This window comes from Camelus ferus, chromosome 16 (assembly GCF_009834535.1).
Source record: "Camelus ferus isolate YT-003-E chromosome 16, BCGSAC_Cfer_1.0, whole genome shotgun sequence".
In the NCBI taxonomy this organism is placed as follows: domain Eukaryota; kingdom Metazoa; phylum Chordata; class Mammalia; order Artiodactyla; family Camelidae; genus Camelus; species Camelus ferus.
In genome coordinates, this window is record NC_045711.1 from 821,483 (window position 1) to 849,335 (window position 27,853).

General features: G+C 40.8%; 2 protein-coding genes across 4 annotated transcripts in view; both read left to right on the plus strand.

Annotated features, from left to right (window-relative positions):
• UBE2G1 (ubiquitin conjugating enzyme E2 G1) overlaps positions 1 to 6,570 on the plus strand; it is an 81,002-nt gene extending 74,432 nt beyond the window's left edge. The window contains exon 6 of the mRNA XM_032498029.1: positions 5,462 to 6,570. The gene's annotated coding sequence lies outside the window, so the exon portion shown is untranslated. The remainder of the gene's footprint in view (positions 1 to 5,461) is intronic.
• Positions 6,571 to 13,020: 6,450 nt separating this feature from the next.
• Positions 13,021 to 27,853, plus strand: part of ANKFY1 (ankyrin repeat and FYVE domain containing 1) — a 72,655-nt gene continuing 57,822 nt past the window's right edge. For 2 of the 3 annotated variants that reach the window (XM_032497952.1, XM_014558110.2), the window contains exons 1-2: positions 13,066 to 13,304; positions 27,121 to 27,313. In XM_032497952.1, the coding sequence (XP_032353843.1) occupies positions 13,238 to 13,304; positions 27,121 to 27,313 (260 nt within the window). In that variant the 5' untranslated portion in view covers positions 13,066 to 13,237. The other variant, XM_006172523.3, reaches the window with a different exon arrangement.

Sequence of the window (27,853 nt, forward strand, 5' to 3'; positions counted from 1 at the left end):
ATGCAAAAAATAATGTTGAATCAGAATACCTTATTGCATAGAATAAGTTAATTGAAAAACACTGTAATATACTGTTGATAATGAAACTAAACTAAAATTAAACAATTAAAGGTATAGGAAGCAGTAACTGGAAATCTTGACTGACAGGTCAGCACTACTCACATGAATAACAAAGCATCCTTTAAAGTTTCAGATACTACGTATGTATATGTATTCATTTATGCATTGCAGTGGCTTTGCACTGTTGCAAAAGGGTGTGGCAGATGGAGTTTAGATAGGACAGAATTTTAAGTTAAATTCATACTCTAATTTTAAATGATTAATTTTATTTACTATTCCTAATTTATTGTGTTACTATTAGGCTCAGGCTTTTGTGTAAAAGAAAAATAGTCCTCAAACTGCATGTTGATTTATTAGTAACTGAGTAAAGGATTTTGTATTCCGTTTTCAGTCTGAAGCTCACCAGGAGGATCCTTTGGCTTACCAATGGCCAAAGAGAAATATTCTTTGGGAAACATTGATTAATAAGTAATTAAAGCAGACTTCCTTAACTAGTGTTTAAGTACCCAGTCTTGCCTATTGTCTGTTCATTAGAAATTACTAGTAGTTTCCCCACTTTGCTCATATAGTCACCCTCTTCCTGAAATGCATTTCACCATTCATTCAACTCAGGTACTTAACCCATTTCCCATTCCCAGGGTCTAGAATGTGTCTTCTACTTTGCCTCTTGTTAAGATGAGTTCCATTTCAAATTTCCCTTTTTTCAGGAAGCAATTGCTCTTCATCCCCAAACAAATGTTTCCCTTTCTAAAGCACTGTAGCACTTAAGAGTCTTAACTTTTAGTCATTTGTGAATTTGTCGTACTCCTCTTGTGAACTTGTGGTACCCCTCTTGTTACATCAGCAAAATGGCCACAATCTATATACCCTTAGACAAAAGGACTATGTCTTTTTGTTCTGTATCAAGGCTTAGAGGGGTTGTATTAATTCTCCATTGATGTATTACAAATTACCTAAAATTCAGTGGCTTAAAACATTTATTATCTCATAGTTTTCATAGGCCAGGGAACCGGGTATGAGTCAGTTGAATCTTCTGGCTCTGGGTTCCTCATAATGCTGCAGTCAAGGTGTTGGCTGGCACTGCAGTTATCTCAAGGCTCAGTTGCGGGTAGATCTGCTTCCACGTTCACACAAGTTGTTGTTGGCAGGTTTCTGTTCCTCACACGCTGTTGACCGAGTCCCCACTCAGTTTTTTTGTCACACAGGGCCTCTCTGTAGGTCAGCGCGCAACATGGTGGTTGGCTTCATCAGAGGGAACAAGTAAGATGATGATAACAGATAAACTATATGTGTAGTGGATGTTACTGTCTCCTGCCCAGAAGGAAACAGTCATACTCCAGCCTGTTGGGAATGTTGCCTGCTGATAACTCAGCTAAGTTGCTTTCTGGGAAAGCTTAGCTAAAAGAGGTAACTTTCCCAAGTTAATCCCCTTCCCTGGAGGCCACCTGCATCTGTTGACTGGTGACTTGGGGAAGGGATGGGTTGGTATAAAGGCTTGAACTTGTTTCTTAATTTGGGAATTCTCTGAAAGGCCATTCCAGTTTGAGATTGACTGAAGCCTTTCATCATCTTCTGCTTAGTCCTGTTTCCCTCACTCTTGTTTTTGGAAGCACTTGCTAGTAAACCTTGTACGAATGTGTCTCAGAATCCATTTCCTAGGCAATCTGACCCAGGATACTAGGCATTGTGTAACCCAGCACAGGAAGATAGAAGACTTCCTGCCTTACCTGGTTGTGTGTGTTTGTGCATGTCATTTGTCACAAATGGAAGTACATATGGCTCCATGTGTGTGGCTTCTGTTACTCCTAGAGCAGCCGTATTTTCTCCATTGCTTATTTGAGGCCACATTTGGAAAACGTGACTATCACAGGAGGACCACATCCTTGATGGGGTGTCGTATTCAAATCATTTAAGGATTAGCCTCCACATCTCACCCACATATCCTTAAAATTAAGGCTCCTGAAATGTTGAGCCTTTCTAATCTCCTGCGTTACAATAAGATAATGAAGAGAAGTGAAGACTCTACTCAGCTTCAAGGACCCACCCATCTCACTCCCACTGATAATGGGTGATCTCTGGTGACCTTATTGACTGAGGTAGGGAGGAGGCTAAGCTCTCTCCTAAGGTTTAAAACGTAAGACAAACATGATAAACAAAACTGTTAGAACAAATACAGGAGAATATCAAGGTAGAGAATTTATTAGGTACAGATAACACTCATAAAAGGGAAAAATTGACAAATATGGCTGTATCAAAACCAAAAAGTTGTTGGTCACAAGGAGAGCTAGGAGAGACGGGGTGTGGGTGGGGGTGCCCACCAGTGTGTGACATAAGGAAAAGAATAATTGTTCAGTTTGGGGAGGAAGGCTGATGGACTGGTAATAGGGGGAGAGTAGTTTACTAGTGTACTTGGTGGCAGTGTAGGATGAATTGGAACTTTTGGAATCATCTGTGGGGAAAACTTCCTTGATACTAAGCTATTTAACTCATGGACTACTTTCACTTAAGAATGGGTGACGTGAGGGAGGCTGTAGCTTAGCGATAGAGTGTGTACCTAGCATGCACAAAGTCCTGGATTCAGTCCCCAGCACCTCCATTAAAGATAAATAAATAAGTAAAAACCTAATCCCCCCAACTAAAAATTCAAAACCAAAAACAACAACAGCAAAAAGAATGGTTGAGATTATTGGAATTATTGGAACACTCTTTGAGTGAGTAATTACTTTCATTATCTTTAACATCAAAAAGTGGTTTTTATTTGAAAGCATATTTGTCTGCTTTGTAATTTTTTAGGCCTTTTAAAAAGATTAAGTTGTGTAGCCACATAGAAAATTAACAGTTTAATTCTAGTTTTAGAAATAATGGAATAAGACACTTAATATCTTTAGAGGCAAACCATCTCGATTTGTAGGTTAGAAATCAAGAATAATTAAGAGTAGATTTGAGACAAAAAACAGATACTTAAATTATTTCATAAAGACATAATTGATATAATTTCAATTCATATAAAAAGTGTGATTTTTAATACCATTACACAACAGAAGATTTATTTTAAGCTGGAAATGGGATATGCTTACAAAATGTCAGGGACTGTTTTAGGTCAGCACCATTTACTTGGAGTGTTATGCAGGTAATTCAGGTTCACACTTATCTTTCTAGAGAAAACAACAAACTTGCTTTTTCTTTTTTTTTTAATTTTTATTTATTTATTTTTTTGGTGGGGGAGGTAATCAGTTTATCGATTGATTGATTTTTAATGGTGGTACTAGGGATTGAACCCTGGACCTCATGCATGCCAGGCACGTACTCTACCACTGAGCTATTCCCTCCTCCCCCAAACTTGCTTTTTCTGTACTGAGGCCTTTTCTCTTGTTTAGAATACATTTTATTCAAAGGGAGGGAAATAGATTTTTTTCTGTTTCTGCTGAAGAAGCTAATGCTAATAGTTCACCATTAAAAGGCTCAATTTGCCTGATTTTAGGTAGGTAATGACTTTCAGTAGTCAGTCCTCTTTGGAGCATTTTTCTTTAAAACCTCACATGGAAACAGTTTAGTTCTTAAATGGTTCTTTTGTGGCCCTGAAATTTCTTGTTCATTTAGTAGGGGAATGATTACTGAATGCCCAGACTCTATACGCGGTTCTGTTTCAGCTCTTGAGAGGTTAATTGGCCAGGAGTTAATTTGGGGATGTGGTCTTTGGAAAAATATTCGAGTAACGTAACCTGAAAGTTACAGTCCTATTTATAACGATGTCTCTTGAGTATCATCAGTCTGTGTGTTTATATTTTCTAATAAAAAGTGTGCACATATGTATATCTGTGTGCAAACAATAGAACCTGAGGCTGGTGAAGGTGGTATATTCATACTTGATGGATTCAGTTCTTTGTTGGGGGCCATTTACATTGATTAGTACAAGCCCTTTGGAGAGAAATTTAGCAGTCATTCTACTTTTCAGGAGCCGTCTTAGGGATGTAGTCTCCATAAGGGAAACAGGTACATGTTTGGCCACAGATAAGCCCATAGCTGTCTTCCTACCCACAACAGAGCTTTGGTATAGTTGAATTTGGGTGATTGTAAGATTGATAAATTCATTCAGGGCTTTAGAAGACACACCAAACTTTTTTTCTTTCCTTCTTTCTCCCTTTCTTTCTCTTTCTTTCTTCCTTCCTTCCTCCCTTCCTTCCTTCCTACCTCTTCCTTCCTCTCTTCCTTCCTCTCTTCCTCTCTCTCTTTCTCTCTCTCTCTTTCCCTCCATCCCTCCCTTCCTTCCTTAATTTTTATTTTTAATTTTAGTTGTTTTGCACACTGAACTTTTAACATGTCTGGTGTGAGTTAAATATTTACCATAGCTCCAAGTACATTTGGCTTCTGTGTTAGGAGTTTAAAATGACATCCCTTGGATTCCCAGTCATCTCCTATTTGAACTTTTTGTGGCCAGCATAGTGCTTGGCAGATGATACAGCTTTCTGAGTATCTGGAGTGTTTGATCTGATGTAATGGTAATTGGTATTCTCCTCTCTGCAACTCTTGCATATTCAAAGGACACATTAATATAATAAAAGCTCTGAAAGGTCCAGTCATTTAATGAGACTTTTTTTTCCCCTTTAAACTTGAAACTAGTGTTTTTCTAGGAAACTCTGCTGCTTATTAATTCGTTCTGTGACCTTGTCTCACTTTTCTCTGTAAAAATGGGGGAAACTCCTTCATATGGTGGTTGTGAGCATTTCACATGATAAGTTTGTAAACCACTTTGTATGCTGCTTGGCACATAGTAAGCACCTGATAAGGTGGTAGTTGTTTTTATTTAGATGTGATTCTTGACTTCTGGGCTTACTGAAGACATGAGACCAGCAGATACAAAACAACAGGAGACTAATTAGGAGAGAAGGTCAGTTGTGGGAGGCTTCATGAAGGAAATAGGTTTGGACTGAACCAAGAGAATTGGATAAAATTCATCAAGTTGAGAAGTATGGTAATCTTAAATTGCTTATCTGCCTATCCTTGAATATTTGTAAATTTCCGAAGCACTTGGTTTTTGACTGTACATGTAACATAAGTAGAAAAGACATTTGGAATATTGAAAATCTAAATTAAGGCTGTATAATAGGACTTTCTTCGCTGATGGAAATATTCACAGTCCAATATGGCAGTCACAAGCCATATTGAGCGCTTGAAATGTGAGTAGTGTGACTGAGGAACTAAATTTAAAATTTTACTAAATAACTGTAACTTAAATTTAAAATGAAATGGTCGTATGTGGCTACCATATTGGACAAGCACAAAAGTGAGCTTAATGCAAAATGAAGAATTTGTTTCCCAAGAAATAGAATACGGGTAAAAATTGCTAATCAATTTTTTTAATTTATAGATTCATTATATAATGCTGTTTGCTTTCTTGTAGGTCTCCAACTGAGAAACATGGCACTGTTTTTCCTGCACTCTACCCACCTGTTGCTGGACTTCTGTTGTAACAAGTTGGCAAACACTGGCTGGAACTGGGCTGCAATAAAACATGCCAGTATCAATGCTGACAAGAGCCTAACAAGTGCCAACTTACAGATGATTACGCATTTTGAATTCTAATGAACTGTTTTAACCTTCAGGAAGAATTGTAAAGACCTGTACATAGCACAACGTGATCCGGATAATATATATACTGTTCATGTACATCCACAAATACACCTTGTACCAAATAATGCTTTCTTGTAGTAGAGTAAGAATCGTGTAAATTCTAAAAGATTTTAGCAGGTTTTCTTTCCCTATTCATTGTTTCTTATCAGTTTTAAAAGACTCCTTAAAGCATGTCAGATGAAAAGCAATTAGGATTAAAAGTTTCCATTTAATTTCCTTTAAACCATTGAGGCTTCATTAAACTCTTTTCACTTACTAAACTTTTGTATCTTCTTTGTTTTGACACGCTCCCCTTTGCTTTTATCTCTGCCAGAAAGTTTTCAAATCATTTAGTTCAAATACTGAAATAGTCAATAAGCAACTACTTGAGTTTTCATGATGACTTCAGAGGAATGGTCATCACTAGGTGCTTTGTCCCTTTTGTATTATGCTTGCACCCGTCTCTTGGATTGGATGTAGCAATAACCTTTTTTTTTGTTGTTGAGAGCTCTTGAATTCAGTCGTTATCCCTGAGAACTAAGAGGAGTTGGTTCTGAAATCAATTTGGATTTCAAATTACTCAAATTTACCCCAAACAGTACAAAATTCTGATTTGGTTTTATTTTTGCCATTCAGTTACTTAATGTGAAGGCTGGATGAATAAAGCATGCACAGCTACAGGCTTTTTACTTAACTTCGGGGTTTGCTATTAAAAAGTGCTGTTTGCCCTCACACCCTTCTCCTTAGCCCTATATTTCTTTGCCTCTATTCTTCTATACTGCAGATTTTTCTCACTTATTGTACAAAGAAATTGCGATGTATATTTTCATGTAATTTGATTTTGGAATTCTGTCACCTTATGTAGTGAGTTCTTCCAAAATATAATTTTTTTCCAATAATTGTCAAGTCGTTGGCTTTTATTGTATTGAATGAAGGTTATAATACTGAGTGCTAGAGAAGTGCAGTTTAGAAAAATCTCAGGTTGATTCCTTATGCAAACAAACAATACTTGAAAATCACATGGCCATAGCAGTATACGTATTGGGCTCTATATAGATTCTCAAATGAATCTCAAAGCATTACAGGTGTGTAAATGCTTTGCTGTTTGACATAGATTCTGTCAATGACATAGTGCACTTGAATTTTATTAATGTTTGAGCATAGTATATTTCATATCATAAGTTTTTAAAAATAATTTCAGGAAATGGTAAAATGAGCAGGTGCAGTGTTAAAGGCAGGCCCAGATTCCTCTGTGTTTGGTGTGAGGTTGGGACTGGGAAGTAGTCTTTGGAATATTAGGGACAGAACTTGAGACGGTACCAGATAGAACATGGTGTTTAATTGTGACAATCAGTGAGAATTGGTGCATCTCCGCTTTGTGGGGTTTGGAGAGATGCTTTGGCAGAAGAGTGAAAGGATTCCTGCAAGTAGCCAGTCCTTTACACAGTTCTTTACGAACTTTGCATGTCCTTTTTTAAGTAGAAGTAAAATAATTGAGGATATAGTCACAGTAAGGAGTGGTTTTTCTAAATTTCAGTCTGTTCTTCACTCTGAAGCATTATAAAACCCATAAATGTGTAATGACCGAATGTGAAATTGTTTGATTCATTGCAGCCCAATTTTCTTCAAGAACTTCGCTTATGACTTTATATTTTCAAAGACTCTGTAAGAATTGTTGACCCAAAGTGCCAGTACTGCATACCTACTTGGGACTTTGAAGGTGATCCCTTTTACTCTTAAATCAGAAATTGTTCACATGGTGGTGGTTTGTGGCAAGATGGAGTCTGAAGTTTGCTCTCCTATTGCTCTCCTGTTAGCAATCTGTTGAGTTAAAACATGGGATTTAACTCTTTAGGGAGGAGCAAATGACCTAGTAACTCAGGGACAACTATTCTTGAACTTCAAGTGCCACTTAAATGCAGTTACTTTGGTATAACCATGTGTTTTTTAGGGCTAGATCTAGGAGAGCAGAAAAGGGGCCAAGAAGGAGTGCCCTTCTCTTCACCCTCCTTTCCACCTGGTGCCCCGACCCTGCTACATGTGGAAACACAGGCCTCGAGAGACGTTTTGGCTTCTTTTCCTCTGTCAGAAGTGTCATCTGTGCCTTTCCCAGTGTTCATCTGACAGTGTGAATCCTGATGCCTTTACATTTGATGTTAAACCACACTCAGGTGACACCGATAACAGGTGGCTTTTGTCCCAGCCATGCCTCATCATCAGCATGAGGTGAGTCCTCTCTACTTTAGGAAAAGAATTTTTCTCCCTGACCTTGTGCCAACTATCAACAACACCTACATAGTCTTATGAACTGTAGAACTGTTGCCTGTTTCCTAAATTTATTTCAGATTCTTGTAAAGGCTTATTGATTTCAATCTGCTCATAATGGGATGGATGATCCTCAGTGACTTTCTGGCCTCTGTGAGTTGAAAATCCAGATGAGGTTGGTTTCCTTGTCATAACAAGGTAATACCTTTGTGAGGTTATTCCACTAGTTCTGTGATCACTTGGGTGTCATAGTATCTTTAACAGTCTTCATTCTTGGTTGTGAAATTTTATTTTATATGCTCATTCACTCTCTGCAAATCTGCCCATTTTGGGTTGTGGTGCCTGTGTATCTTTGCCCGTCTGGTCTCCTCCAGTTGGTGGAATTACCTTTTTTGTACTGCTACTTCTCAGCATCTTTGAAATTTGACATAATGTTGCTTCATTCCAGTTTTTTTCTTTCCTTTTTTTTTTTTCTTTTTTAGTTCTGTAATTTGTTGATTGTATTTAACTATGTGAGTTCTGTTGTGATGTTTACTGTATTGTAAAGCACCTCGATCATGTGATGGGTGCTCTATAAATCAATAAATGATGACTTAGAGGCTGTATCATGAGCTATTTTGGTTTTAGGATGCAGGTCTCAAAAGCAAGTTGTGGAATTCTTTCTGTATAAACAGCGCATGATACCATAGGGCCCACAGGGGAAACTTGGTAAAGAATTTTTAAAATTTAAAGAGGGAATCAGAGGGTGGGAAGTTCACTTGACTTCCAACCTGATCTAATGGTCTTAAAAATTCCAGTGTGGGGCCAACCACCATTCTTAAGAGTTTCCGTGCATGCTGATTTAGAACTTTAAATAAAACGAGCACATGTTAGAGCATTATTGGGGATTTTGTCTTTGGTGTAGACTGGCTCTACCATGAAGATAAGCTAAAAGGTGAAGAACTCAGACTCCATCTCAATCACCAGCGTCCCTCGTCTAAAACAGATGGGCAAATTTGGCCCAAATAGCTGCCCAGTATCACTTAGTAAATTAGTGTAAATAAGACTAGACTGAGTACTTTTTTCCTTTAAATTTTTTTCCCTTAATTTTTTCAAATTAAAATTTTTTATTTATTGGAGGACTGCAAACCCCAACAAGATTCAGGGTGTCAGTATCCAGCTTTTCACCCTGCATCCTTTCATGTAGTTTATATGGATTTACATGTTAGGTGTTGAAAGCCTGTCTGTCTCCATATAAGTTGCCAGTGGTTTTAAGTCCTTTTCCTTGCAGACTCCAAGAACATGGAGCCAGACCTCTTAATCACAAGAAGAAAATCCTCCTTGAGAGCAGTTTGGGGGATATGGGGACTCATTTTCAGACTTTAATTTTCCTGATAAATATATTTGAAATGAAACCATTATAAAAGGGTCTAGATGATGTCCCTAAACTTTAAATACCAATTTGAAGCGTAATCATCTACTTAAGATATAGGGCAAAAAACTTTTATTTGCATGCCATTTCCAATGAAAGTGAACATCTTCTGACTGACCTTAGGCTTTGAGGAAGGACCAGTTGACTTTCTTCCTCCCTCTCATAAAGATAGAGTTGGAAACACCTCACCAGATTAAAATCTTTTATTTTCTGGAGGACTGCAAATTCCAACAGGATTCAGTTTGCAAAGCCAAGTATTTCCAGGATAAGGCATTTTTGGTTGCTCAGTTTCAGATGCTGTAACCTGGCCACTAAGGACTAGGCTTCTTGTCTCATTGGGTCTACACACCCCACTGAGCTGCAGTGAAACAATGAAAGACTTTGATTCCTATTCACATAGGTGGAAAAAAACTGAAGGAGAAGGAAAAGGCTTTCACAAAAGGCAGCCAGATACGTCTTAGACTTAGGAGCTGCACAGAAAGTCATAGGCAGCATACTTAGTTTTCTTCTCCCAGCAGTCTGTTTGGGAACAAGTATAATAGTGCTTGTGTGTTCACAATGACATCTTTATTCCTAACGAGCACCAGAAATCAAGTTCCTATTTCCTTGAGTCTCCACTTTGTGGCAGGCTTATGCTAGATGTGTTTCATAAAGGATCTACTCCAGTTCTTACAAGGATCCTCAAAGTAATAGTGTCTCATGCAGAAACAGGCTTAATTTGTTGAGATGGTACAGCAAGGAAGTTTCATGGCCAGGGTTCAGTTTCACAACCTTCCTTTCATACTGGGTGCCATTACCTCTTGACCTCAGGAACATTTTTTCCAAGGTCACACAGAGAGAGTGTGTTGAGGCTGGTAAATGAGCCCATTCCCTCCCTGTCTCCTTCTACCATGATATGGCACTGTCTCCCCAGAAAGAGTCTAGTTCCGCTACGTCCTTAAGCCAGGCAGCATTTAGCCCTGCCTACACTTCATGCTCCCTATCCAAGATGACTCCACATAAAGTTCCTCTAAATCAGACTAAGAAAACATGAACTAGGTCTAAAACGAACCATGTTCTAGTGCTCAGATTTTCCAGAATGTTAGTATTTCAGGTCATATCCAAAGTTGTAGCTTCCATCCAAGCCTGTTGGGTGTTGAAATTCACTGAGGACTACAGTTGCTTTATTTTACAAGATGTATCAAGTCCTCTAGCTCAGGAGTTTCCAGCCAGTTACGAGCCTACTCAGAAGACAAGGCTCCAGAGATAGGATTATATTAACGGACATTGCTAAGAAGAGTGCTTTCACCTCTCCTAGAGGGCTTCTTAAGGGTAGGTTGTGATGAGGTAGTGAAGCCCTCGAGTTAGTTAAATTCTTTAAGGTGAGTTCACATTTGACTGGGAATCTACTCCAAGCAAACTGAAAGGGCACAGATTTGTTTATTCCTGCATGTGTGCTGCTGAGGGAGAGGGTCCCTGGTTTTCATCAGATTCTCAAAGGAGGTCATGACCAAATCATTAAGAACCACGGATTCTAGTCCAACTCCCTTTTGGTTTCTCTATTTTTATTTTTATTTTTATTTTCTTTTCAAATGGAGGTCCTGGGAATTGAACCAAGTACCTTGTGCATGCTCAGCATGCGCTCTATCGGCTGAGCTATACCCCCACCTTCCAACTCCCTTTTGAAATTTATGGATAATCTGAGATGGCAGCATAGAGCTTGCCCCTATGATCAACACAACAAATCAGTTGCAGAGGCAAACCTGAACCCAGTTCTGATTTCCTGGTATAGCTCACAGTGGCAACAGCTCATCAAACATTTTGAGCACCTGCTGCATACCAGATGCTAGCAACATAAGTCATATGATGCAAAGCCAGCCATCAGCTGTGACAGTACTTCCTGACCACTTTTACATTACCCAGAAAATACCTGTAGGGCACTCAAGATAAACAGATGAGGCTCCTTGTGGTCAGAGGAGTCTGTCTTGCCTGGTTACCCTGATGGCCGCAAGGGCTCACCATTTAACTCACCTATATACCATTCTTGATTGACAGCGAGGCATTGAGCTATGGCACCTCCACTGAGCCCGACAAGTACTCCCTTGCACTCCTTAGTCTAAGTGCTGCTTTCTCAATGCAGCTCCTCTAAGCACTCCTTGCCCATACTTCCTTAGTACCTTTAGTCTCTTGCCACAACTGGAACATTGTTTCCCTGAGCACCCTCTTATTCTTACACATTTCAATATCCATCTCCCAGGTATCCCTCAGCCAGAATTCCTCCCTGATCAACAAAGTGTGAACACCATGACTATGTTTCCATGATCTAAACTCCAAATTCCTTCTCCACTCCACCTCCCTACCCACTAGTGCTTAACCTTGGCAGTACCTAAAACCTCAAACTCAAGTCCTCCCCCTTTTCTATTCTGACACCCTCATCCTGGGCTCAGATCTTTCCTCCAACCTATCATCTCTTACTCTCAGCTCTTCCAAGGCCACAACGTTCCCTGCAGTCATTAACTGTTGATGCTTCTAGGAATGAGTATCAGCATTCTTTTGATTCTCCTTTGAGTAAAAAAATGTTTTGAAAGGTTTCATACTATTCACTTATATTACTCTTTCGCCTTTTGCTATTAGTCACCCCCACATTCACTAAAGATTTTAGCACCTCTAAATTCAAATATCTAATTTTTCTAGCTTCTCACTTCCACTTCAGCTACTGTATTCCATGGCTCTGTCCTGGACTTTATCATCTCCTAGTGCTATTAAGTATGAACTTCAGTTTGCCACCCTGACACAGGGCTATCACAACCGTGTTCACGCTGCACTGGTCTTCAATATACCTGCAGTTTTATGATTCGTATATCAGCCTCTACCCATTCATTCTGCATCGGAGCTGTATTCTTACAGTACTCTCAATTTCTTTTTAGTAATAAATCCCAAGCCCTGGGTAAATGCTACAATCCATATTCTCTGTTTCTGCAGTCAGGTGGATGAACTCCGCTAGAAAAAAAGTGACCCATCCACACACAAGGACATACTTGAAACCAGACCTTATAACTTCAGATTCTTCTCCCAAATTTTCTTCCCTCTCTTTGGTCCCCTTGTCTACCGGCTTCAACCATAAAACTGATGTCGTCAAGCGATCTCCCTGATATCTCTTCCCTCCTTCACATCTATCTGTATGCATGTTCTTGTTTCCTAAAATTTTAGTAGAAAACAGTGATTTGCCTGCAATCTACAGTTAATCCCTTATCCTAAATTCCTTCTGCATTCGTCTGCAAGGGCATCCCGCCTCCCCAGGGACCTTGAACCATTAGCCTTTCCCTCTCCTTCGGCTCTTTTCCTCTCAGCTTCTTACATCTTTACAACAAACCAAAAACCCGAGAAAACCCCTCTCACGACTCTCTCGGCCAAATTTTCCCAAAGAGTAGTCTATGCTCGCTGCGTCCATTCTTTTCAGTGCCATGCCTAGGGCATGGAATATGATAGAGTCCAGTCAGTGCTTGATAAGTCCGGAACCTCAAAGTACTAGGTGAAGAGAGACAGGCTCTAGGTTCCTCCCGTGACCAGCCACCTCCTCCACTTTCGTTCACTACTCTTTCCTAGTCCCGACCCCTCCCCTTGCCTGGCCTCCATGACTCTCGCGAGACTTGGGGCCTCCGTTACGCACCGCCCCAACGGAGCGGCGCACTTCTCGCGAGGCTGAGGCAGGGCCGGGCCCGACATGGCGGAAGGTAGGGTTTTTGTGGAGCCGCGCGGGAAGGCGCGGAGCTGTGGGGGCGCTGCTGGCTGGGCGCAGCGGCTCTGAGAGGGAACGGCCGGGCGTGGTCGCATGGAGCACAGCGGGTCTCGCGAGCCTTCCTCTCCAGCCTCTCCGAGGCGCCTGGGGCCGGGGTCCTGAGCGCTATTCCTATGACAACGCCCCTCTGGCGGTCCTGGACCCCACGGGATCACGGCGGGATGCGGAGCTGGTCGCGAGGTCCGGTGCCGGGACTGAGTGCAACCGCGGGGATGCTGAGGGCTGCCGGGGAGGCTCCTTTGATTACCGGCGGTGCTGGGACGGCGGGGGAAGTAACCCTTCCCCTTAGGAAATCGAAACTGCTGTCCTGGCACGTCCTGCATCCGGAAGGGGTACATCCCTCGCCGGCGGAAGGGCTTGGGGCTCTTCTCGGGGTGAGGGGTGGGGGTGAGCCAAGGCTGTCACTGGCCAACGAGCAAAACGGGCGCGCACTGTAGACTCTAGCTCCCCAGCAGCCCCGGGATTCGGGCTGGCTGGGATTCTTCCGCCAGGTTTACAGATGTGGACGGGAGGAGGGGGTTTGCTAGGTAGGGGAGTTGGCCAAGGTCACGCTGTTCCTAAGAGATGTGCTAAACCAGACCTCGGTTCCTTTGCCTCTTAGTCCTGTCCTTACCCGCTTTTTTGGCACTCTCTTTATGATACTGCAGGTAAAGGCAATTTGGCCTCTTGGGTTCTGCCTCCCTTAACGTAGCAATATTAGAATCCTTCATTGTCATAGCCTTGTTGTACAGGTATGGAGCGAGGAGAAGGACGCCCAGAGATGGGAGTTACCTGCAAGGGACCCAAAAGTGACGCTGTCAAACCTGGCTAGTGTGCTTCTCCTATTCACTCCATCATTGGAGGAAAGTACTCCTTATTTGACAGTTTATTGAGTAACTACAATGTGCTGGTCCACGACCTGTCAAATTAGTTTGGAGCTAAGCTTTGTCTGATCCCATCTTCACTTGGATCTTAGATTTGGGCGGCACCTGACAGTTTGCAGGCTTTCCTCACTTGGATTAGACTTGATAACAGCCTTGTGAAGGAGACCTGGCATGGGTGTTATTTGCAGTTTATAGATAAAGGAATTGAGGCCAGGGTTCTAGAGATACTCAAGACTGGCACCCACTTTTTGTTTGCTCTTTCTACTGTATTTGACCCCCTGGAGAGGCAACAATCAGATGAATATTATATGAAAGCAGAAGAGGACTAAAAGGAACAGAGAACGCTAAGACATCCCCTGAAGCTAGTTTTTGGAGAAATCATAGAATGTTGTTTAACATCATTTAACACAGCTGGCAGCCAGTGAAATGAAGCTTGTAGACTAGAGCAGTGAGTCGGATGGAAAGGTTTGGGAAGGCTTTATGTGAGGTGACAGGTAGTCCAGTGCTGTTATACAAGTTAGAGAAGTTGAGTATTTGGGGAATACATTACAGAGATGGAAATTGTAGGAGGGCAGCTGATTTTTCATTCAGCAGTTTTTACTGAGCCCTGGCTGTGCCTTGCCATGAGGTTCCAGCCTGAGCAGCTCCTACCGGTGAAATATACATGCTGATGGTTATCTTGCAGGTACCTTCAGGTGTGTTAGGGTAACCTTGAGAGACAAAGAGACATCAGCTCCAGCTGGTGAAGCACACACCTTAAACAAACAGAACTTCCTTTTTGGGGTTAAATTGGCAAGGAAGGCTAGATGGGTAAGCATAGCCATGAGGTTCTGACTTGACAGTTTTTATTTTACTTTTTGTGTGTGTGTGTTCCAATTTCCTGGCCTGTGTTCTGATTTTAGCTTTTTGGAAGCAATGTCGCAGACTTTGACTAGGAAGAATTGAGTGGAGCTTTCTAGTCCAGTTACCTCATTAAACTGCAGGTGCTTGTGAGTCAGAGGAAGGCAAAATTAGCTAGAAAATGTTTTGCAGGGGTGTTACTTGTTTAATGCTGCTTATAATTTAATCAGAATTTGTTGGAGCCGGCTATGCTTGTTCAGAAATACTCGTTTAAATATAAACAAACCAAAAATCTATGTCGTGTAACAATTGGATTATCTCTAAGCACACTCTGTGGGAACTTCCGTGATGATGGTTTTTGTTTGGTGATGTGAGTGAGGGAGCATGTGGGAAATTACTCTTAGGAAGAGTATATGGAACCTGCAGAGACCAAGTATACAATAACTTCTAGATGTGACTCGTGTAGAAACCAAGCTTCTCTCCTTCCATCCATACATGGGTATATATCCATACATATATATTTAGCTGAAGTTTGTCCTAAGACAAGTTTCCGTTTCCATTCTTCATTTCTGCAGCTGTCCTGCTAATCTAAGCCTCCTTCATCACTCAAAAGAGTCCTTCCCACCTGGTCTTCCTGCTTTACTTTTTCTTCTTGATTTTGCTTCCCCACAGCCTATTTTTACAGAGTTTCCAGTAAATCAGATCTTGTCTCTCCCACTTTTTACAGTACAGCTGCCCTTCTGTGTGCTCTCCCCATTCCTGTGGCTCTCCATGATCTTAAGATATATTCTGAAGACCCTGGTGACCTTCAGGTCCCTACAGAGTTAACATTGGTACCTTATTTCCTACTTCTCAATCACCTAGCTCTTGCCACACTAACTTCCTTGCTGTTCTTTGTACAGTCCCAGCTACTTCTGTATCTTTGTCTTGCAATTCCCTTGGCCTCGAAGTCTTCCTCAGTTTCTCCACACAGCTAATTGACTTTTATTCACTCAGGTGTCTGTTCACTTCTCACCTCTTTAGAGATCATCCCTTTCTCTTTAGAGATTTAAAAAAAAATTCTTTTACAGAAGTATAAACCCCGCCTAAGGGCAGAGGCTTTTTCTGTTTTGTTCACTGCTGAATCTGCCAACTTAGAATCATGCCTGTGGTTGAAGGAATGGATGAACTGTTGAGCGTCATTGACCAGACATCAGGAAAAGCTGCCTGGATACATCCTTAGTCTCTTGTCAAGGAAGCTGGCCGGTCCAGCTTTTAATGTGCTCCAAATAACAGCAGTCTGCTAGGAGCTGCCTAACCTAGTTTTCGTCCAGCCAATTTTGGTTTTAGCAATTCAAGTGTAAGAGCTCAGTCTCTGCAGGTGGACGTGGGTTTGAATCCTAGTTTTACTACGTTATGATCATAGGCAAGCCATTTAATTGCCCTCAGTCTCAGTTTCCTCATCTTTAAAAGGGAGATCATCTCTGTCTCAAAGGTAGCTGTGCCGATCAAAAGAAAGAGTATCAAGAACCCTGTTATCCCACAGTGCCTGACATTTTGACCCTGCCGTGCAGTCTTTCTCTTGGTCTCCTCTTAAACCACGCCCCAAAATAAAAGTGAAAATTGGAAAAATGTAAATAATTTATTAATCAGGAAAATAATCATGGACTTTTATTTTATTTTTTATCATCAAATTTTGTTTTATTTAAAATTTTAGTTTTAATTCTGAAGAAAGAGGTACATTTCCTTTTTTTTTTTTTTTTTTTAGTTTTAGCATCAGCTTATAACCAGGTTTCTGTTTTCTTTTCTCCTGTCTTTTCAATACTGCACAAACGTCCAGAAACTACAGAGTTCAGTAAAAGCTGCAGGCAAGGAGGTCAGAGAGCTTACGGTGTTTATTGAACTCCACCTAGTAAGGCACTTAGGGTGGAGGGAGAAGTTGTGGGTAGTTAAAAAAGAGCCTGACCTAGAGTCTGTTCACTGGGAATTCCACAGTCCAGGAGGGGAGGTGAAGAGCATGTGTACTGCATTGTAAGGTGGAAGGTGAAAGATGCTGAGGAGTTACTTTGAAAATTCAGTCTTAGGGGAAGCGGTGGGGTGAATGTTTTGGGTGGTCAGGGGAGGCCTTTGCTGCAGGAGGTAAGCTGGACTTCTCTGAGCTGGGCTTTGGAAAAGAAGCCCCTTTTGAACATGGGGAGATGGGAGTGGGAAGAGATCACTATATTTGGTGGAAGAAACAGTGAAATACGAGGTTGGAAAACTATGTTAAGGGCCAGATTATGAAGGGAATTGGTTAAGCATTTGGATTTTACTCTGTGTGCCATGGGATGAGGCTACTGAAACGTATCAGCCAAGGCAGTAACCTGACTAGAATTGCCTGAGGCCTTTAAAATGGCTATAATGTAGAGGATGGATTTGGAGGGAAGGAAGGCTGGGGAGGAGGCCGAAGCAAGTGACGATGAGTCCTTTGTAAAGGTCATTGGGGTTGGTGAGGACTGCTGTGAGAGACACTAACCATAGACAGTATAAAAGACAGAACTCTTGAAACCTGTTTACATGTTGACAAGAGGGAAATATCAAAGATGACTCAATTGTTCTAGATCCTGGTGACTCAGGCTGTTAACAGGAAGAGGAGGAACAGATTTGAGAACACATATGTTGACCTCAGGTGTGGACATATTTTGCCAGGCCCAGTTTACCTTTAGGTAGTTTTGTTTTAGCTGGCAGTTGAAAGCATTTCCAGTCCGACTGGCGTTTGGGTGAAAATTAGCTCGTGAGCTAACATTTGTTGAGTTTCTCCTGTGAAGCCAGCCCTGTCTACAATCAATGCTAGACAGAGTGAGGTTTTGAAAGATGTATATATAAATCACACCACTGACTTGTAGACAAGACTTAACAGAGTTGAATCACATTCAAGAAAAATGTATTTCATTTCCATTAAGTGCAAGCAACTGTCCTAGCGATGACAAAGTGAGCAGCACAGTCGCAGCCTTAATGGAACTTGGGAATCTGAGAAGGGAAGGCAGAGTTTCTCAAAAAAAACCCAAAATGGATGTATTATGCTTTATAGTTGACTGAGTCTTCTCTTTTGCATTGGTGATTAATGGCACCACCCTCCAGCCCAACTTTCAAGTCAGTAACCTAGAAGTCATCCCTGACATTCCCCCCAGACCCTGTGGATGCTTTAAAGCCCTCACATATGTTCTTCCCTCTCTGCTGTCACCCATTTGTTCAGACTGGTAGTTCTCAACCTGGAGAACCCTGCATGTTAGAATCACCTGGAGAGCTTTTAAAAACCCAAATTTATGCCTCACTCAGCTTCACCAAGATCAATATATCCCACAAAACATTTTTTTCAAACTGAGTCAATGTTGAATAAAACAAGGTTTTATTGAGTCTTTTTTTAAACAAATTAACTGTGTATATGTATATATGTATATAAATATATTTGTGTATATATATACACATACAAAATAAGGTCATCTTTTCTAACTAAGAAGTCCTGAGTAGTAAGTTTCATTTGTAGCTGGAGTAAAAAGATTTTTGAAAGCAAATTTTTGTTAAATAGTGGCATTTGGACTTTGTCAAAACCGAGTTATGACAGTTACAGTTGCTAGATGTTTTTAAAGGTTGAAAAGTCAAAATATGAAATATATTTTAGCACCATTATGTTTTTAATAATATCCAAACTTTTTGTTTGTGTGTGTAAAGTGGGAGGGTGCAGCCTGGCAGGGGCATCTTACTGTTCCTTTGTACTCTCCTCCAGATAGTGTTGCTAGCTTCTTCCCCCTTCCCTTCTTTTCAGTAGGGTATTTTGTGAACTTGAATTCTCAACAGTATATATATCCACTTAAATCTTATTCCCCATTAAACAGTTTTCCTATATTTAGCAGCCTAGATTAATGAATATTCAGTAATCCCAGTGAAAGAAAGTTCCATCTGCGCTATGACAGGTTTAGGAGAGTAGTAGTGGAGATTAGCTTCTGTGATGTCAAAAGGAAGACAGTATTTTCTGGGAAGACAACACATACTTTAATGAAGTATTGTTATGTGGAAGACTGTAATACACGTCTGAAACAAAAATTATTCTTGTAGTTCTCAAAATGGGATTTTATCACAGCCTTTTCAGTCATTTTTCTTTTATCTAATTGACATAGTTAAAGCAGAGTAGGGATCAAGTCGTCTAGTAATTAAAGAATTAGACAAAGAACATTAATTCACTGCTAAAATTGGGGTTAGAAAGTAAGAACTACAGTAGTAGAGAAAATAGGGATATTTTAAATCTAAAAAGATTTAATGAATACAGTGTGGGTTAGAATTGGAAGAGGCACGGGGGAGTAGTAATCACATTGAAGACAGGGAATGGAAAAGACATTTAATTCCTAAATTAATGAATTAATAATTATAAATATTGTTTGATGTCCTGACTTTGAAACTGAAATTAGGTAGCAGGGTACGGTGAGATGAGCGTGGCCTTTGGCTTAAGATCTTAAATCTTGAGTGGGTCTCAGGCTAATTGTGTAATTTAAGGCAATCCGCTTAACCTAAGTTAATTCTGTTTGTTAATTCTATTTGTACTGCTTTGAGTATGTTGGTTAGAATTTGAGAGTGAGGAATTAAGTGCTGTAGGAGATATTAAAAAGTCTTAATTACTTTTTGTCTTTTATTGCAAAATATTTTAAGAAACTCTGCATTTTTATTTATTCTGTAAAACTTTGTTTTTGACACTAATCCAGCAAGAAGGTTCAAGGCTTTTTGTTTGTTTGTAAGGATAGTTGTATTAGTTTCCTGTGGCTGCTATGATGAATTTCTACAAATGGAGTGGCTTAAAACAACAGAAATGTGTTCTCTTGATTCTGGAAGCCAGAAGTCTAAAATCAGTATCACTGGGCCGAAATCAGGTGTCACTAGGGCCATTCTCTCTCGGAAAATATCTGTTCCTGGCTTCTTCCAGCTCCTGGTGGCTGCTGGCATTTCTTTGTTTATGGCTACATTGCTCTAGTCTTCAGGGCCACTGCACTGTGCTGTAGATTCTCTCTGCATTATTACTCAGAAGGGTACTTGTATACTTTTTTCCTGTAAGAACTCTACAGCTTGTTGATACTTCCAAGGACACATCTGCATTGCCCTTGTTCCCCACAGAGTAACATCTCAGCCATGTCCTCTCTCCATTGTACTGTGAAATGGTGTGGCAGCTGCGATACCACTGGTGGTTGCACTTGTGATCAAGGGTTTCGTCCTACAAAAGATGCTGGGTGGGGAGCATCTGTGATTTCGTGAATAAGAGCCCTGTATCCTAAAGCCCTCCCTTTCCCTTGACTCTTCCCTGATCATGAGCTGTGTAGTTTATGTCTTGTGTCAGTGTCTAGGCTGCAGCTAGACATTTGTGTCAGTAATTCTGGAGGGAAACTAGGGCTATTGCTGTAGATTTTGGAATTATGTGTGTGTAAGTGATCTCTGAAGAAATTTACAAGGAATCCTTGAGATATGTTTGAAAGAGAACTTTTATGATCTCATTTTAAGGGCTAAAGGATTTTTTAACTTTCTACTCTTCTTGAAGGCAAATGTTATCATAATTCCCCCACGTGAGTCAGTATCCAGATTCTCTGTGACTATGAGTTTTGTTCTTGCCCCTCCTGTGTGTGAGTTCCGGTAGCTACTACTTCGGTTCTACATTCGGTACAGCTTTGGTGCTGCCTTATTTGTTTGGAAGAGGTGCAAGTTAGGCTGCCCTTTTTTTTTTTTTTTTTTTTTGCCTTTTATTTTATTTATTTTTTTTAACTTTTTTTTATTGAGTAATAGTCATTTTACAACGTTGTGTCAAATTCCCGTGTAGAGCACAATTTTTCAGTTATACATGAACATACATATATTCATTGTCACATTTTTTTTTTCGCTTGAGCTACCACAAGATCTTGTATGTATTTCCCTGTGCTGTACAGTATAATCTTGTTTATCTAGTCTATGTTTTGAAATCCCAGTCTGTCCCTTCCCACTCCCCACCCCCTTGGCAACCACAAGTCTGTATTCTATGTCTATGAGTCTGTTTCTGTTTTGTATGTATGTATGTATTTATTTATTTATTTATTTATTTTTAGATTCCACATATGAGCGATTTCATACGCTATTTTTCTTTCTCTTTCTGGCTTACTTCACTTAGAATGACATTTTCCAGGAACATCCATGTTGTTGCAAGTGGCGTTATATTGTTGATTTTTATGGCTAAATAGTATTCCATTGTATAAATATACCACATCTTTATCCAGTCATCTGTTGATGGACATTTAGGCTGTTTCCTAGGCTGCCCATTTTTGAAAGTCTCAAAGAGGCAACTCCTGATCTACCATAGTGCTGGTACATAGTAGGTGCTTCATAAATGCTCACAGAATGATTGTTTATGTGGAGTATTTACTGATGCTGTAGTCTTGACAGACTGGAGCTCTTGAGCGAAAGGTTGGCTAGAATATGGTGTGATTGAAACCAAGGTTAAAGGATTCACGTTGCTTCATAGAATAAGAATCTACATTCCGTAGCCATAGGCTTCCCCTGTGAAAACCTGGAAGCTGTCTCTTGGGCAGGTGGATTGTAGCTGTAGCCACCAGATTGAACTAGCACGCTAAGGTGTCCTCTGGCCATCCACTCAGTTGACTGAGGCAGAGGCAGGTGAGTGACAGACGTTCTTGTCGTTGACTTCTGTGGAGGACAAGGTTAGGTCTTGCCTTCTAATCATTTGTATTTCTCCTAGAGCCTAGTACTATGCCTGTTCCACAAACCTGTTGACTGATAGTAGTTTCAAAGGCAAATCTGACTAAGAAAGTAAGACTGAAGCCTTCTTCTTGCACTTTCTGGACCTGGTATGCTACAGACACTTGTAGGCTTTGTTTAAATCTTCTGAAGTAAAATACCGCTTTTCTGGGATCTCTTTCCTTGCGCTAGCTTAAACCAGGTGGTCTTGCTCTGTGCTCTATTTGTATCCCCTGTCAGAGTGCTGTCACGTTTTATTGACTTGTCTTGTTTAATTGCCCATCTTACCCTGTAAGTTTGTTTAAAAAAAAAAAAAGTGCCAAGATGATTTTCTTTGCCCATGGCACTGCATAGGTGCTTAATAAATTTTTAATGAACTCCTGGGTTGTACAGTTGTCTTCTTAACAGAAGAAAATCTTTGAACAAGTCACTGAATGAACAAAAAAATTGCAGCTCAGTTGGTCTTCTATCTAAACAATGGTATTCCCAGAGCAGTCTGTGAGTGACTTGGGGAGGTACGTGCCTGGGGCTGAACTTTTTCTCCAAGCCAGTCATCCCCATACCTGGGGTCGTCTTAAAAGGACTATACATTTCCTGACCTCACCCCAGAGCTCTTGAATTTGAATGCGCTCTCTCTTTAGTCAAACTGCCTAAGTGATTCTTATGCAGCTAGTCTGGGAGTAATGTCATCAGGCGTGGTCTGAGGCAAGAGATGGATAGGCTTCTGGTCCTGGGCCTGTCCCCTTCTGCTCCTCATTCATTGTCTGGGAATGGAACCAAAAGAGATGCTCTCTAGGTTCCTTCCCTTCCTAAAGTTTGTGATATAGAAAAAACCTTACACTTGGATGTTAGAAAATTATTTATTTTTCCTCCTGCTTTTAATTGTTTTCCCAAATCTTTATAATTTGTGTAAAACAATAGATTTGCTTTATAAGTGCCTATCAATTTAAAATTCAAATAATATTATAAGGCTTATAACAAAAGATAAGTTTTGCCAGACTACTTCCCACTCTTCTCTGTTTACCTCTAAGTGATAATACTTACACTGCCATTCATTAGTTATAGATATTGACTGACTTTTCCTGGGGTAGATTAGGAGTTGCCTCTTTGGGGATATTTTTTTAAGGGGCAGCTTAACTTGTACCTCTTCCAAATGAATAACAGTGATGATTTTTTTTTTTTTAACAAGTGATGATTTTTTAAAGCATGTTAGGCTTTACTTTTGGTTTGGGAATTGTCAGTGCGGACTTGTTATCTGAGGTGATGCAATATTTCAAGTAGCTTGTTCAGTATTTAGCAGTGTTTCTATTTCTGTTTTTACTCTTGTTCATCATGTCGTACTTTTGATAATGTCCTGTTGATTTGCTATGACTTGATCAATTTTAATTCCGAGGTCAATAAAACATTTGAAACCCATTCATTCTGCTTTTTTGTGACTCAAAACCAAAAATGTTGTGTAAACAGTTATAAAGTTTAAACTACTTATCCAGTAATTATGTAATTGTGGAATGCAGAGGGAGGAGAGGGTGGAGGAAATGCTGACAATTTTGAGTGCGTGTGCCAATTACAGTAGTTTCACTTAAATTCACGACAGCACTAAGAAGTAGATCTCCCCTGCTATGTCAGATATAAAGAAACTGAAGCTTAGAGAGATGAGTTGCCCAGGGTCCGCATAGCTAGTGTACTGGAAGGATCTGGATCCCCATCATTGGGATGCCAGAATCCACTACAGGTGTATATCAATTAAAAAAACTGTTTAATTGAAGCATAAGATACATGCAGAAAGAGCAAATCATTAGTATAGAGTGCAATGAATTACCAAAATAAAACATGAATGTAACCATCCCTAAGTTAAAGAACAACCAAAAAGGGTGTTACCAGCTCCCCAGAGGGCACCCTCATGTGCCCTCCCAGTTTCCACTCTCCTGCCATTCCTCTAAAGACAACCAGTAAGGTGACACCATAGATTCATTTTGCTATAAGTAATAACAGTTTTTGAACAAAATTTGATGTCACTCCTAATTCGTTATGTCCTTTTACATTTTGTTACCATACCTAGATAATCAGGGCCAGTTTTTCTTTACAGAGGCCCATCAACTCCATTTCTTTCTCTACAGGAAAAAAAAAGAGTGTAAATTTTGTACAGTTACATGAACTTACTGCTTTGTGTTAAATTTGTCCCCCTTTCAGGTAAATAATTGCAATTTCTTGGCTATTTAGTCTGAGTAACTTCAAAACCAAAGACTGACTAAATTTGTTGCACTGGAATAGAAGTGTAGCTCTGAGTCCTGCTGAAGTGGTTTTGTGTAATTGTAAATGCTACTTACTGAGATTTTTTAAATATTATAATAGGGTCATTGTAAGTACTGGTTTCCTTTAGCCAGTGTTTGTTTGTTTTAGCAATATTTGCTTTAAATATTAGTAGGCCAAATAATCGCAGTATTTTGAAAAAAATTGCTTATAGGAATTCTCATCTGATATGTAACTCGTGAGCACAGTGATCAGTTTAGCAGCTATAAGCAAATTTTCACCTTGCAATTGCCGCCTTTATTTTCTCAGGAGTACTGGTGTTCACCTGAGACGTCTAGTTTTTTGACTCCAGGCATTTATTTAATGTGGAGCCTCTAGATGAGGGGAAAAAGTTCCCCATTATAACTATGAAGAAGACAGGCTATTAGTTTTTAAAAGAATTTCTCTCTATTTTTTAGTAACTATGAAAATAGAACACATTTGTTACAGAATACCTGAAATGTGCAGGACAGTGCAGAGGAAAAATTCTCTCATAATCCCACCTCTCAGTGAGACCTGCTCATATTTTGTGGCGTTTAATTTGCCTTTTTACTCCTCATGTATGTGAATGTTTATAATAAAATTGGAATTGTAAAATATATTTAGTTTCACAGCCTCCTTTTTTCTGTTAATACGTTATTCTTTGAATATGCATATTTAGTATTATGTATTTCTTTGAAAACATTAATAGTTGCATGGTAGCTTCAAACTCATGCACTGCTTAGTTTGTTTAACCATTTCTGTGTTTTTGAACCATTTTTCCCCCCATGTTTATAAAGAATTAGTTGTTGGGCACCAGGTAGGGGAGGGATGAAGTTGAGGAAAGGAAAGGAATGCTCTTTTATGAAACTGGTTTTACTTGTTCAACTGAATTGATCATATATTTAGAGCCGTGTGTGTCAGGCCGGGTGGTAGGCTCTGAGATGCAGGTGTAAATCCTTTCACTTTGGCGATCAGATGTGTTGAGTGAGGGCCTGAATTAAAGTCTGAGTGAGATGGGGATACAGAAGATGGGAAGGATTCCCAAAGATGTTTAAAAGGGAAAGTCAGGTTTTGAATTGAGGTAGAGTTGGAGCCATGTCAGAGAGTGGGAGACATCTAAGATTCCTCTCACATTTCCTCTTTAGATAACTAGGGTAGATGTTGGTGTCATTTATTAATATAGGGACCAGAGTGAATCTAACGTGCCATGGGCCACTGGGGAGAAATATCAGGTGGGCAGATGATTAGATGGAGCTAAGACGGGAGATCTGGGCTAGAGAGATGGAACTCTGGATCACTGGCACTAGATCTTGGTAACAACCACAGACCAGAGTTCTGGTATAGCTGCCTTGGGAGAATGTACAGTTGAGAAGAGGGCCAAGGATAGACACCCCCAGGGACTGTCAGTGGTCAGGTGTTGGCAGGGAGGCAGAGAAGCATGTGGAAGAGACAGAGAACTGGAATCGGAGAGAAGGTGGCATTGTGGTTGCTGGGAGAGGACAGGAAAAGAGGGATGGACAGCAGTGCCCTGTGCTGTGTTGCAGAGGTCCGGGAGGAGGACCGCCAGCGAGCGTCTGTTGGGTTTGGCAGTTAGAAGGACATCAGTGAGAGGAGCTTCAGGGGAATGGTGGGTGAGGAAATGTGAGTGGCAGCTGGAGATGGAAGGGCAGAGGTTGTCAGATGTGTGGAAGGGAAGTTTTGTTTTATTTGATAGAGACAGGTTTATGTGCTGGTGAGAAGGACCCAGTTGAAAGAGATTGAAGTTGCTGGAGAAGGGACAGTTGATGACAAAGCAAAGGACCTGGGGAGAGTGATGGGTTTGGGACAGAAGTGGAGGGAAGCTTGGCTTGGAGGGAGAGTCTTTCTCTGAGAAAGCGTGGGGTGGATGGGAGCAGTTGCTGGCCTGGTGGGAGTTGTTGGCTGTAGCTCAGTTTTCTCAAGATATTGGCTGAGAATGAGGCAGATTGGGTGGGAGATGGGCTTGAGGACAGTGTCAAGAATTGGAATATCTGTGGTGGGGAGAAGGGTGAAGGGACTGAGGCCCAGGATTGAGAGAATGACTTTAGCAGCACTGTGGTTCCATAGTGAGAGACCACGATTTATGCATGGTTGTGTGAATCCCCACCAAGATGCCAGATAAAGGAAGAGACACGTTTCTTAACTGTTTGCTTCCTCAGGGAAGCCTTCCCTGACATCTTTGTTGAGGTGTTCATAGCTCTGTTCTTTGCTTCTAGTACTCTTTGCCCTTGTTGTTTTGCATTTGATTGCTGCAATTGTTATTGTAATTATTAAAGTTTACTTCTCCCAGTAACTAAAAACTCTAAATGTTTGTTGACTAAATTAATGAATCGGATACTGTGGTTCTGAGCCTTTAAAATCTGCCCCAGCACACCTCGGAAACATGACTTGCTTCCATCTGAACTGTTCCTGACTGCCCTGATCCTTCTTGAAGTAGGGCAGCTGTCAGGTAGTGTTGGGTAATGGTTAAGAGATCATGGGCCCTGGAATGAGAATGCGTGGCCTCCTAGCCCAGCCCCTTCTCTCACCAGCTTTGTGACCTTGGGCAAATTCTTAATCTCTTTGTGCCCCAGTGTTCTCATCTGTAAAGTGTGGCTAGTAATATTACCTACGCCATGGAGTTGTCATAAAGCTCGCATGAGAATTCATGTAAAGCTTATAGAACAGCATGTGACATGTGGAAGTTTGTTATCACTACTAGTGCTTTGAAAAAGCCTCCCACGTGATTTCGATAATCTTTCCTTGAGACTCCTCGCTTTATGTATGGCAAAGGATTTGCAGGGCAGGTACCTGTTAGCATCTCACGTGCATCTGTTCCTTGTCATGTATTGAATATTGGTCTTCAGGGAAACTGAGAAGAAATCCCTGGACCATGATAGCACCTTGTAACAAAACCATTCTTGGTCTTATAGAATTATCAGTAAGAAATAGTAGGAAATGTCATGTGACTACAGTTGACCCTTGAACAACGCCAGGGGCTAGGAACTCCAACCTCTTCGCACAGTCAAAAATCTGCGTATAATTTATAGTCGGCCTTCTGTATCCTCGGTTCCTCCATATCTGCGGATTCAATTAACTGTGGATGGTGGAGTACTGTAATGGTGTTTACCGTTGAAAAAAGTCTGCATGTAAGTAGACCCGAGCAGTTCAAACCCTTGTGGTTCAGGGGTCAGCTGTAATCATTTTGGTAGCCCTCCTAGCTGTGGGATGAGGGATTAGTGAATCCTGTGTGCTTTACACCTGCCATGGTAAGTAACCGTGATTCTTTGTTTCCCTTGCAGAAGAAGTGGCCAAGTTGGAGAAGCACTTGATGCTTCTCCGACAAGAGTATGTCAAGCTGCAGAAGAAATTGGCAGAGACAGAGAAGAGATGCACTCTTCTGGCTGCGCAAGCCAACAAGGAAAGCAGCAACGAGTCCTTCATCAGCCGCCTGCTGACGATCGTGGCCGACCTGTACGAGCAGGAGCAGTACAGGTGAGCTCCTTGCACTGTACCAATTTCGGGGAGCAAGGCCAAATTGGCTTTATTGCCAGGCCACCTCGCAACTTCTGTCTTACTGGCTTTCTTCCCCAGTTTATTTCTCTCTGATATTGACAAACCTTTAGTCTCTAGAATGTGAGCCCTTGAGGCAAGATTTTGTCTCTTGTTTGCTGCTTATCTTCAGCACAGAGTATGAAAGTCATGGTGATAACATCGCTAACACAGATTGGAATTACCTTACGGGTCCAGGGATTCAGAAGGAGAAGTCGTGTTCTCGGGCGGGTTGGAGGAGTCTTGGAACTAGCGGACAGTATAGCATGATGTTGAGGTGGACTCCGGAGCCACACAGCTGGCCACTTCCTGGCTGTGTGACCTAGCGTTACATGCCATGCCTCAGATTCCTCATCTGTAATATGGGGATGATAATTCTACTGTTTACCTTAGGGTTGTCGTGAAGATTAAATGAATAAATACTGTTTCGGCACTTAGAACAACAGTGTCTGGCATGTAATAAGTGCTTACTTTTTAGCTGTT